The sequence below is a fragment of the Mytilus californianus genome, unplaced genomic scaffold, assembly GCF_021869535.1.
Source record: "Mytilus californianus isolate M0D057914Y unplaced genomic scaffold, xbMytCali1.0.p SCAF_3, whole genome shotgun sequence".
NCBI lineage: Eukaryota > Metazoa > Mollusca > Bivalvia > Mytilida > Mytilidae > Mytilus > Mytilus californianus.
In genome coordinates, this window is record NW_026262679.1 from 7,671,469 (window position 1) to 7,685,266 (window position 13,798).

Genomic DNA, 13,798 nt, shown 5'->3' on the forward strand with positions numbered 1-13,798 from the left:
TTTATTTTTTAGGTTATTTTGAAGCATGAAATAGAAACGGGAACCATGAAAACGAGTATTTTTGTTTTGTCCTCATTCTTTTGAAGCAGCATTTGCGATGACATTTAGATATATGATTATTGAGAAACTTCCCTATGTACTTGGAACTATGAGAAGGTTAAAACACAAATAGAGTAAAGGACAGCCTCTTATGTCCCACTCCGACGTACATATATTATCTGTCCAAGGACATATCTCAATCATAGATGTACGCGTTCTCGTGCTAAGCATCATCCAACTTATCAATAAAATTATTAGGAAAACAGGTGGAAGGTGTCTGATGTAGAAGGTGTAGCAAAATCCGAAAAGCGCCCACTCATAACACACCGTGTCCAATGCTACATATGGATACTTTGATATGCATCATGCGGGGACCGTAATTTTTGTCGCTTCGAACATGATAGGTCAGTAAAAATCGTCAAATACTAGTATCTAATTATATAAGTCGTTTCAATAAAGTAAAAATTATTGCAGTAAAAGCACGATTAAAAGGGGTATTCGAAGGTCCGAGTTTGCAAACATTACATGTACAGGAAATACATGTAGTAGAACTCTTGCGCAAAGGATCAGAAGTTCCTTCAAAGTTGGAGCTTGTACTCGATATCTGCCTGTAGGAGCTTGTGTAAAGTCATGTTGCGCAATACAGGTTGTCCACTTTTTACTAGCAATTAGTACAATGCAATGAAAATTGTTTTGTCATCTGAAATTGTGCAATTTTACAGTGTTCCTAAAAAATAAGTGGTAACGTATGAGACGGTGATTGTAGTGTTGATTTGGTCCAAAGTTATCTAAAATATTCTTATTCGTTTAATGAATTACGCAGTGTAATATATACAACATCGATTATTTCAACATGATTTCAATGTTAATTTTTGAAATACTAAGGCTTTTCTACTTCTACTCAGGAATAGATTACCTAATCTGTATTTGGCAAAACTTTTAGGAATTTTTGGGCCTCAATGCTCTTCAACTTCGTACTTTATTTGGCCTTTTTAACTTTTTAGATTCGAGTGTCACTGATGAGTCTTTTGTAGACTTAACGCGCGCCTGGCACAAATAAAAAATTTCAATCCTGGTATCTATGATGAGTTCATTCCTAACCCCCAAAACAGCCTATCAGTCATTTTTGTTTCAATGATAAAAGACAACAACTGTAAGTACAGAAGTATAAATTTGATACATCATTGCATATGGCAACTATTAAATATTATCCATAATGTTTTGGATTATAGTCTTGATGAGCCTGTTTGCCAAAAAATAAAGTGAGAATCAAAACATGTCACACTCCCTATTGTGACAATTTTAATGAGTCTTGATTTGCATGGCCGATGATCTATAAACAGCTGCAGGTGCTCTCACGCGACCTGTCTACGCACCGTCTTCACTTCCTTATTAGTTTGTTTGTCAATTTTGAAGGATTATTTCAACTTCACCACTTGGAACTCTTGGTTTAATAGCTGCCTTGTGAGCAGCAACCCTTTATTGAGGAAATATTGATAGGAAATACAAGCCGTTTTGTTGTCAACCTACCCTCATTGCCAATTTTTTTTTTGTAAGTCAAGATATGAGGCAGAATTAACTGTATCTGTTGTATCCTTTATCTCATGTTCGATTGGATAGATGCGTTCAACATAGTCATATACAAACTTTGAATTATTTAGTGAGAGAACATCATCTATATAGCGGAAAGTGAAGTTAAAGGATAATGCTAGCTTCTTATCTTTCTTCCTTAGAATCTCCTGTATGAAGTAAGCATCATATGAATAAAGGAAAAGGTCGGTCAGAAGGGAAGCACAGTGCCAATTGGAAGATGGAAAAAAACGTCCTCCAAAAATAATAAATATATTGTCAATTAAAGGGGCACTAGCTGTCAAATTTATGTTCACCGATTTGACTCAAATTCTCATATTTGATTTATAACAATGTAAAACATTTAACCAAATTATAAAAAGTCTAAAATAAACAATTTACAGGGCATGGGCCCGAGAATATGTAGCTTCGTTTCGTGTGTATTTTAGTCTAGGCGCAATCTAATTAACTATCGAGTTGACCTCCGAACACATCCGATGGCCATATAAGCGATATAAACACAAATACAGATATAAATAGATATTGAAACTCGTGCAATTGGATTTTTCTAGGTCTGTTTAATTTCATATTATAGATTGAAATATATGTTAATCATCTTTTTTACCTGTATAAGAATGATTTTTGCGGATCGAATCAGTCAATCAAATGATTTACCTTTGTTTCATTTTCAATGTTGACATTTTTTTCCTTTAAATAACTCAACACGCACAATTCATGCATTATCTATTTCTAGCCAAGGGGTTAAATTGAAGTTCACATGAATACGGATTCAATGAGGTCGAATTATTCACTTGCAAGTGAATAATGCATCATCAATGTTTTTTTAGCTTATTTTAACAAAATTGAACCATACAGGCTGCTAAAAGCGAATTGTTATTTCAGTATTCTACTTTCAGTAATGATTGAACAAAAAAAAAAAATCATATTCAGATTTTTTTATATATGTCGTAGCTAGTGCCCCTTTAAGAAAACAAGCCTTCAGTGCTGTTATGATTGATAACCAACCTTTCTAAAACGTCCGTTTATAAATTTTGAAATAATAAAGAAACAATGGTTTCAACTCAGGCAAAGTTGACCTTCGATTGATCTACCTATTTTTAGGTACTTTTTGGTCATAAAGCTCTTCAACTGTTTCGGTTCTTGTACATCCTTTGCTTTCAATTATTAGGCTTTGAGCGTTCCTGATGAAGGTAAATCAAGAACAGTGCCTCGGACGATAAAATTTGTTACGTGTTTGTTTTCATTTTTTTGATAATGTCAGTTTCAGAGAATTTTTTGTTTGAATCCGAGTGACTTTTTTACAAAGTACGATTTATTTCTCCCTTAGACAAGATACTTGTATCTTACTTGTATCTACGTTGGCCATTCATTTTATGAAACAAAGCAGGACTAACTCTTTCAATTTGTCTTTTAGTTTGGAAGTTAGGAATACTTGTGTAAAGTGAAGAAAGTCATTTTTTAAAAATACTATTGCAAGATGAATGAGTCTTATAACAAATTCTTACATACATTTCAATTCCTGTATGGCATGGAATTTTATTCAAACACAAAGAAATCATACATGTAATAAATGAAATTATTCAGATAGGGGTATTGTATTTGATAAATGTATTGCAAGGAGTTTTAAATCTCGATCTTTCTCTGAAATTAATTATATCAAACCTTTGATTTTTCAACCCTGTATACCACCATTCCCCATGTGAAATTGAAAAATCGTCCAAAAGAAATAATCTACAATGCTTTTCAATAAAATAAAATGAAAGCATGCGCTATAAACTTATTGCTTTGGGATACCATACGGCATATTTTGTTAAATTATGGACAAAAAGGGTAAAACATGCTACACTGAGGAACAAGTGATCAGTATGATAGAGTTCCTTATTGACAACATATTTGTTGAATTTGGAGGCATTCCTATGGGAACGAACTGTGCGCCTCTCCTTGCCGACCTCTTCTTATTTTCGTATGAGTCGGGGTTCCTTCAGACACTTGTCAAAATCAAGAAGATCAAAGAAGCCAGATCATTTAATTTCACATTCAGATAATGTGATGATGTTCTTTCCATTAACAATCCAAACTTTTCCGATTGGATTCCGTTAATTTAGCCTGCAGAACTAGAAATTAAAGAAACAACAGACACGGTTTCCTTTGCCTCATTTTTAGACGTATACCTCGAATTTGACATAAGCGGTCATATCAGTATCCGAATCTATGACAAACAAGAAATGATTGTAACAGGATGCTGTTACGAAGTCTCCCAAACGAAGCTCCCATAATTCGTAATTCCCAAGGTCGCCTGACATTGGGCAAAGTCCAGTGAAAATTGGTTTGGTCCAGTAAAGTTATATGCATTAGTGATGCCTGGGGACTAATCCTGTATATCATTCAAATCATCTTGGCATGACAAACCAGAATATATATGGTTTAGGGGTGGGGATCTCGACCATTTACAAGATATTAGAACTTTCTCAAATGGCAGGGGGTCGGGATGACCCCTGGGGACTAACCCTGTATATCATTCAAACCATCTTAGCATGACAAACCAAAATATATATATGGTTAAGGGGTGGGGATCTTGACCACTTACAAGATATTAGAACTTTCTTAAATGGCATAGGGTGGGGGTGACCCCTGGGGACTAACCCTGTATTTCATTTGATTTGCTTTATCATGACAAACCAGAATATATGGTTTATGGGTGGGGATCTCGAACATTTACAAGATATTAGAACTTTCTCAAATGGCAGGGGGTCGGGATGACCCCTGGGGACTAACCCTGTGTATCATTCAAACCATCTTAGCATGACAAACCAGAATATATATATGGTTTAGGGGTGGGGGTCTTGACTATTTACAAGATATTAGAACTTTCTCAAATGGCAGGGGGTCGGGATGACCCCTGGGGAATAACCCTGTATATCATTCAAACCATCTTAGCATGACAAACCAGAATAAATATGGTTTAGGGGTGGGGATCTTGACCACGTACAAGGTATTAGAACTTTCTTAAATGGCAGGGGCTGGGGATGACCCCTGGGGACTAACCATGTATTTCATTTAATGGGTTTTATCATTTAGAACATTTTCAATTAAAAAGATTGTGTCTATCAAAAACGGTTTTCAATTTATAATCATTTGAAAATTTTAAAAAATAAAATCCCATAGGGTTCTATAGTAAAACCCTCTTTTCTTTTTGTCCCTTAAAGTACCCCTTTATAAACCCCATTGCACAAACAAAACCCTGATTGCACCACTAGACATGTTAGTCTAACATATTGTGAAACCCTAAGTTAATCTGACAAGCGGTTTTGGAGAACGGGTGCGGACAAGTTCAAATTTAAAAGCGGCGGAAGAGGAAGAGGAAGAAGAAGAGGAAGAATAATAATAATAATAAGAAGAACTGAGCAAAAACAATAAGTCTTCCCAAACGAATAAAGGCAACAGTAGTATACCACTGTTCAAAAGTCACAATTCGATTAAGCAAAAAAAAAAAAAAAAAAACCCGGGTAACAAACTAAAACCGAGTGAAACACATCAACTATAAGAGAAAAACAAGAGAAAAACAACGGAACAAGAGAAACACTGAACGTCAACAAAAGCAAACGCAAACATACATAGAAACGGACAGTCTGATAACAACTGCCATATTCCTGACTTGGTACAGGACATTTTAAGAAAAAAACAAACAAAAAATTTAATTTGGAATTTATAAATTACCCCCACCTTAGCAACAAAAGAGAGGCGAATGATATCAAAGGGACATATAAACAATCTTTACCTGCATATAAGATATATATTTCCAAACTCATTCGGTATTCAAGAGCTTGCTATTCAACTTTATAAAACGTCACCAGTGTCTGAGTAGAAAGTTGATGAACCAGGGTTATGTCAAAGAACGTCTCATCCTTTTACTTTTTAAAGTTCCTTGGAAGATACCAAGACCTTGTTGATAAATATTCCGTATCAACTTCACAAATAATACATCATGGTCTTGAAGTATAGATTCTAGATACTGACTTTGTTTACAATCTAAATTACGTGTTATAGTGTTCTTTTTATTTGTCCTTCTATATCTTTAACCTTTACTGTTTAGTGCATTTTTAGTAATATATTTTTGGTATGGCTCGTTATTTATACATCCCGCCATTGTGTTATTGTGCTATGGTCAATTTTGTATTCTTGTCTTTCATTTTTGCTAATGGGCTTCCTCTATAGAGTGTCTATATACATTTTTGTTTTTCTTTGTTGAAATACCGTATTGCTGGTTATTTTCGCGAAGTGTTCATTTTCGCTTATTTTGGCGGATAAATGAAAAACGCGAAAATAAATTCCGCGAAAATTTATGAACACGTTCGGTACTTTCTAATAGGTAATAAGTCACTCAAAATAATTTCATTACCTAATTAGTACATCAAAGGTCCAGCCAATTTCCTAATTCATTAACCGTATCATTTAAAAGTGTGTACACCTGTGACAATTATATAAATTACAAGTATTCTGTTGATTATTGTACCAGAATATAATCAATAAATTAGATGTCATTCAATCATACAGAACTATAAAGATAGGTTTCACTGTTTTCTTCCTGTCAATTGTTATAGCTTTTTAACTGTAACCATTGCAGTATCAACCAAAAAATTTTTCGTATACTTTATTGTCCCAAAATCGAAAGATTAACTCTCGCGAAAAAAACCCGCTTAGTTTTTTAGTGATGTTTTGAAATACAATTGGAGTTCGGTGTTTTTTTTGTTATTTTACTATTTTTAAATACAAAGAACAGACTGATAAATCTTCACCCTATTTTCCAGAACGGATTACACTTTTTATATAAGTGTATGCGCTATATATTTTTAACTATGTGTCTATGGCCTTTAATGTTGCATATAAATTAGACAGTGATTACTTCATTTATCAAAGTCTAACACATCCGTGTCTGGCAATTACAATGAAAACTATTTTAGATAAAACACATAAAATACTGAAAAGTAAATATATTTCTAGATCTGAGTTATTATTCTTTTTCCCCCTTTAGTTTATGAATGCAAATATATACTGGGAGGTCAATAACAAAGCAACACAATATTACATAACCGCAAAATTTTCGGGGAGAAAAAATTGGGTGTTGATGCCAAAACTCTCGACTGTTTAAAACTTAAATTGCACGAAAAATACTCTCAGCCTTACAAAACCTATACAATAAAACACTCAACTTTATCAAAAGGAGTAGCTTTGGAAAACATGATATGCAAACTCAACTGGTAAATATTGATATTGTAAAAACTTTAAATACGACTCTTGGATGATAATAAAAGACTATTTGAACCAAGTCATTTTCTATCAAAGTTAACCTTCTGAAGACCTCTTTTATATACCGTTGACTATGTACAGAATGTTTACATCTTAGCAGTGGAGCTGTTTCCGTTATTAATAACTGACGCACCAAACATTATAACAATAAATAAATCAAAGTCAATACCTTTCTTTATTTTGGCTGCAATATGCAGTTTCTGCTTTGTCTGTCGGTACGAACACAAACCGCTGTGCGAGTACTTGAACTCTCTTTCTTGTTTTAAAAATAGGCGTATTATCCGTATTACGTACCCTCTTATTTATTTTTAAATAGTTTTCAAAGTTTGATATTCAAATATTAAATATATTCAGACATTTATCTAAAAATATTTTATCAGATTTTTCCAATAGGATAAAAGAGCGTCTTTAATGACCTATCGACACTGTTTCCAATCTATTTTAGATGGAGAACTATATTTTGGTGCTTTTTTCAAAAAGAGTTTAACCTCTCGGTGTTGGCGATGTTGAAGGAGCATCAATGTAATATAAAGTCATTTGACTGTCTGACGTTTAATTAGAAATTAAACCTCTTCTGGGTTTTCTGTATGTTTAAGAACAAATAGGAGGTTCTGTTTCCCAATATTGGGAGGTATAAAATGTTGAATGATAGAGTCATCAAATATACTAGATATATTGATAAAGTCAATATTTCTGTTAATATATTTAAATATCAGAAAATGCGAGTTCTATAATTTTCGTTATTGCTGTTGCAATTCTAGCCTGTAGATTAAGACAAGATAAACAAATTAAAGGTTTTCAAATCAAACTAGATAGTAAAACCCATACTCTAAAGTTAATCCAGCTTGCAGATTACACCACTTTATTTTTAAATTCAAAACAAGAAATTTCATTAACTTTGAACATTATCGAAATTTTCGGATCACTTTCATGCCTAAAGCTTAATCGAAATAAAACAGAGGGGATATAGCTCGGAAATTTGAAGTCCTGTAAAGATAAAATTGGAAACATTAAGTGGACACAAGAACCGATAAAAGTATTAGGAATATATTTTGGACTTAATAAAAATGAGTGTAAAAAATTAAACTTGCAAAGACAATACGAAAAATCGGAAAAAATAATTAAAGATTGGAATAAAAGAAAATTAACTATGTTAGGTAAAATAACTCTTGTTAAATCACTAATCCTAACAAATATCACCTATGTTGCATCAGTAACAGAAATTGATGAAGAATACCTCGCAAAATTTAAAAAAATAATGTATAGTTTTATATGAAATAATAAACTAGAAAAAATTAAAAGAGCTATAATAAGTAAAAACTATCATGAGAACAAATGCTGGCGGGCTTGAAATAATAGACATAGATAAATATATAGAATCCATAAATATTAATTGGGTAAATGACTCATTGATAATGAAGACTCATCACCCAATTGGAAAGTCTTACCAAAAGTTTACTTAGACAAATTTGGACAAGAATTCCTTATATTAAAAATGGACTTTAACAATATTAATTTGATTAATAAACCTAAATAAATTGTTCCAGAATTTTACTTAAAAATAAGCATATCATGGATAAATTCAAAATCTGAAAAAGAATCAGATCGACTAACATATAAACATATCAGACAGCAACTAATATCAGGCAATTAGCATATCAAATTAAATGGTAAATGTCTTATTTTTAAAAATTGGATAAACAGTAAAATTTTGTTTGTAAATGACATAATTGATGATAAAGGAAAAAATTAATCAAAATAAGATTTTAGATAAACTATGTTGCCATGCTAATTGGTTTTCGGAAAAAAATAATATGATGAAAGCAATACCAAAACAGTGGTTACAAGAGCTAATAAAAGAAGAATCAATTAAAACAAAAGTCGCTACCGACTCCGAATTTAAATTATCACTTGCATCACTTTTGTATGGATACAAGATAAACGATACAAATTATTACAATATTAACGATTTTCTAAATATCATACTGTTTACTATATATAAAGTATATTATATATCCGAGCAGAAAACAAAACAAATTAATGTGTTTGAAATTTTTAAAAATGAACTTCTCCAACATTACGAAATATTGACAAATACACAAGAAAAATATAAAAACTTCTACAATTTGGTTGCAGAAAAAATTAACTTATCTTCATAAATTAAGAATATATCATATCAATTTCTTTTTATTCTGTTACACATTATTTATTAGCAAAACTGTATATGGTGTACTAACAAGTACTAACCTTATAACTGAAATGATATATACTAACGTTAACGAGGCCGGGATAAGGTATCGGTTCTTTATGTTTCTCTAACAAATGTACATTTCAAATAAAATTATATAGAATTTAAAAAAAAAAGAAAATGCCGTTTGTGATCTTAAAGTTATATGAAACGAGATTCTTGAAAATATAATGTTTAGGACATTTAATATTGAACTAAAGCATGCAAGTTTTCTTGCATTTATAACGATTCTAAAGCGTGTATTCGACAAATAATATTTCATTCAGTGATTGTTGATCGCAAGCTAATTAACTGTCGAGTTTTTTGTCGACGTTTACCGGGTCGTGACATTGATAAATAATCAACACAGAATCATGAAGCACCCATACGATAAGTCAATTGATAGAGCAATGTTATTTTTTCTTTATATTTTCCATGAGTTCCCTTTTGTTCATTAAACTTTTCCATAACAGTAGTCAAATGATTTGGTGCATTTAAAAGAGAGGAGAAAGATATCAAAGAGACATTCAAACTCAGGCCAAAATAAATTAATTGTGTGTTTCCGGTTTCCCGACCCTACCTCCGTTTCCGACGCTGACCCTTAACATTTTATTGACGACTACAAAAAGAAATTTAAAAAGTCCGGATTTTTCGGTCTTTCCTGATTCGATTATTTGTTTAGAATACTATTGATCTTCAAAACGTTTGATAGTTACGACGAATACGCATAAGTAAAGCGTATCAAGAACCAATATTGTAAATAAACAAGCATGCGGTATGTGCTTTGCTCCATTGCTGAAGGCCATACGCTGACCTATATCTGTTAATTTCTGTGTCATTTGGTCTATTGTGGAGAGTTGTCTCATTGGCAAGCATACCACATCTTCTTTTTATATGGCTTGTCGTAGCTGCGGAACCGTATCACATAGGTAATTTGGTAATATGTGGACCATCCGCACAAATTAGAAAATATGATTAAGACCATTAGAGTTACAGTTCCGCAGCTAGACTTGTCGACAACCTTGCCCTGTATTAGCTGTCAAATATGCGAAATGTGATAAAAATAAAACCTTGCATGGACGCAAAAGAAATAACGACATCGATTCTGGATAATTTCGATATGATGAACCTTTTGCAAGAACATCATGATGAATCTATAGTCGAAAAATATAAGAAGCTGACGTATTTTACTCAACTTCTTTAGACCAAACGTCAGAATCGTTCCAGTCTAGACAGACAGTATCTGTCGGTGAATTGACTAACAATTTTAGAGTGTAAGCTGCTAAACCCAATACAGCTATTGTTGTAAAAAACGCTCTCGCTAATGTTGTACCGAATCGTGTTCGTGCAACAAAAACGGCTGTCAATCCCTTTGAACAGTTGAGTTTATAATGATGGCAGGGGACAGACAATGTGTAACGAGAAAGAGAAAAGAAAAGACTTTCCCTAGTAGGCAGACATGGTGTTTGATTCATGTTCATTTATAAATGATACTGCCCATGGAACCATGTTAACTTTTATTCTTTTCATATTTTTCTCTGGCTGGTCCCATAACAATGTATACAAGAAAAGGAAAAAAAATCCTGTCATATTTATTTCCACAGACTTTTTTATTGTAAGCGTTATACCCCTAAACACTGTTTATACTGTTATTGTATCTTCTCCATAAACAAAAATGATAACGACAAAATTCTTTTTCATATTAGTTTGTTACATCCTCAGGAATTTTTGGCTGATTTGGATCGAAGCAATCCGTTGAAATCTTATAGGAGTTATCTACCTTTACCAAATAAATTTGTCGTTATGTTTTTGTAACTCATAAACCGTAAGCAGTATAAACCTAGTCTTTTTATTTGAGGTCCTTGGGTCCTAAATTAGAAAATGAGGTCAAGGTCAAAGGTCAAAGTCTTGTCCTCAATTTTGTCTTTTGCTTGTATTTGCATTTTCTCAGATATTTTTAACGTTATCTATAAAAGATCTAGTGCAAAATGTTTGCTATATTGCGATGAAGATAGCAAACATTTGGTCTGAAACAATCCGGTAACATTTTATAGGAGGTATTGCCCCTCAAATATTTTATTTTAAGGTAAATTGGTTATTACTTCAGATTGGTACATGATAAAGCCATAAGTGACCTTGAAAAATATCAACCGAAAGTGACCTTGAGTGAACCAGAAGTAGTCATGGTTGCACCTTTTTTTATGAAAAAGTACCTAGAAACCATATATGTTTTTAATGTGCATCTTTTGAGACCGGAAGTGACATTTTCTTAATCTCCTTTATTTCAGGCAAAAGAATACAGAAACCATATATTTAATGAATCATTATGAATAATCCTATGATTGGACGCCAAAAGTAACTTTAAGTAAACCAGAAGTAGCTTCTTATCAATTATTTAGAAAATTGAAGTGGAAAGACCTTAAATTGTTCTTTGAAAATTTGGTTTTTAATTTTTTTTTCTTCTTCTGCCAAACCCTTTTCTTGTGGTATAAAGTTATTTCGCAAGATGTTGCTTAGATATTTTTGGATAGTATATCAACGGTTATTCTGCTTTCAAAACTCATCTTGTTAAGCCGAAATTTTTTTTTATTGCAAGAGTTATCTCCCCAAACACTGTTTTCCTTGTAAATGTATCTCCTCCTTCAATAAAAAAGATAACGACAAGGTTATTTTTCATATTTGTTCGTTACATCAGAAATATTTTGCTGATTTGGATCGAAGTGATTTGGTGAAATCTATAGGAGTTATCTACCTTTATCAAATAAATTTGTCGTTATGATTTTGTAACTCATACACCGTAAGCCGTATAAACCTAGGGTCTTTTTAGTTGAGGGCCTTGGGTCCTAACTAAGGAAATGAGTTCATGGTCAAAGGTCATGTTCTCAATTTTGACTTTTGCTTTTTTTTTTTGCATTTTCTCTGACACTTTTAAAGTTATATATAAAAGAACAAGTGCAAAATGTTTGCTTCATAGTGATGAAGATATGATATATTTGTTCTGAAACAATCCAATGGAATCTTATAGGAGTTATTGCCCCTGAAATGTTTTATTTTAAGGTAAATTGATTATTACTTCAGATTGGTACATGATAAAGCCATAAGGTCTTTTGCAAATGTTGGTGACATATGACCTGGGAAAGTGTCAACCGGAAGTGACTTTGAGTGAACCTGAAGTATTCATGTTTACACTTATTTCATGGAAAAGTACGTAGAATCCATATATTTTTTAAATTGGCATACATAAACCTATCATTTGAGACCGGAAGTGACATTCTATAACCGGACGTACCAAATTATCTCCCTTATTACAGGCATAAGTACAAACAAACTATATATTTTTTGGAATCAGTGTGAATAAAGCTATCATTTGAGACTGGAAGTGACATTTTCTAAACCGGAAGTAGCCAGTGTTCTCCCTTTTTACAGGCAAAAGTACATATAAACCATATATTTTTGGAATCAGTTTAAAAACAGCTATCATATGAGACCGGACGTGACATTTTCTAAACCGGAAGTGGGCAATTATCTCCCTTATTTCAATCAAAAGTATATAGAAACCATATAGTTTTTGAATAAGTATAAAGAAACCTATGATCAGACGCCAAAAGTAACTTTTAGTAAACCGGAAGTAGCTTCTTGTCAATTATTTAGAAAATTGATATGCATAGACCTTCAATTGTTCTCTGAACAATTGGTTTTTAATGATTAATTATCATTTCTTTGATAGATCTTAATATCTGATATGTCCTTTTGGTATCTTTTGCCTCTCTTATGATTTTATGAACATACGAAAGTATACTCCTCAGTCAGAATAAAGCTTTTTACGAACACCTGTTAATAAACTGGAAATGTAACGATATAGGTAATCACTACGTACAAATGAAAATGAAAGAGGAAACACAAGCACACACATGTTTTATTTTGTTTGGCCCAACATATAGGAGTTTAACTACTACTATTCAAAGTTTTCGAAAAGATTTTAGACTTTAACAATACTGGCTGCTTCGATTATCTGGATAACCTTAGTCGTTTTGTCATTATCTGTTTGTCGAAATATTATGCTTTAAAAAGAATGAAATAAAGCTCGCTTATGCAGAATAAATAAATTAAAGTAAAAATGCTGTTAAGGAGACATGAAACAAATATTAATTTGAAACGACCTACAGTTTAACAGTACATGAAAAAGACTATTTACAGCTTAAAAATATACTACAATTAAGCTGATCAAGCTATCAGGGTTTTATACATACGTTCTGTCGTTTGTTACAAGGTTCTGTTTACTCGGGGCATAGTCCCACCATTGTTCCTCAGCAGTTATAAAATAATCTCGTCTTAAACAGCAAACGGACGAGAATATCGATATAAAAATACTCCATCGGAGCACAGATGAGACCATGTCTACCGTGATACGTACGAAGACAGGTAATGAGGCTACGTACAAAAACAGGTATGCTTTAATGATTCCCCTTTCTATCATATTTGTCTGTATATAATTAACCAGTGACAAGTGATCAATGACGTATAATTCATTGTTAAATTCGATAAAAAGTTTGAAATACAAATGAAAATTGATCATTGTAAAATTAGATAAAAAAGTTTGAAATACAAATGAAATTGATAACTATGTGTCATCGT

The 13,798-nt window shown here is 32.4% G+C and overlaps 1 protein-coding gene across 1 annotated transcript in view; it reads right to left on the reverse strand.

The window, feature by feature from the left end:
* Positions 1 to 13,575, reverse strand: part of LOC127733366 (ferroxidase HEPHL1-like) — a 60,814-nt gene extending 47,239 nt beyond the window's left edge. Inside the window, exon 1 of the mRNA XM_052242735.1 lies at positions 13,414 to 13,575. Coding sequence (XP_052098695.1) covers positions 13,414 to 13,559 — 146 coding nt within the window. The 5' untranslated portion in view covers positions 13,560 to 13,575. The remainder of the gene's footprint in view (positions 1 to 13,413) is intronic.
* Between the last annotated feature and the right edge of the window lie 223 nt (positions 13,576 to 13,798).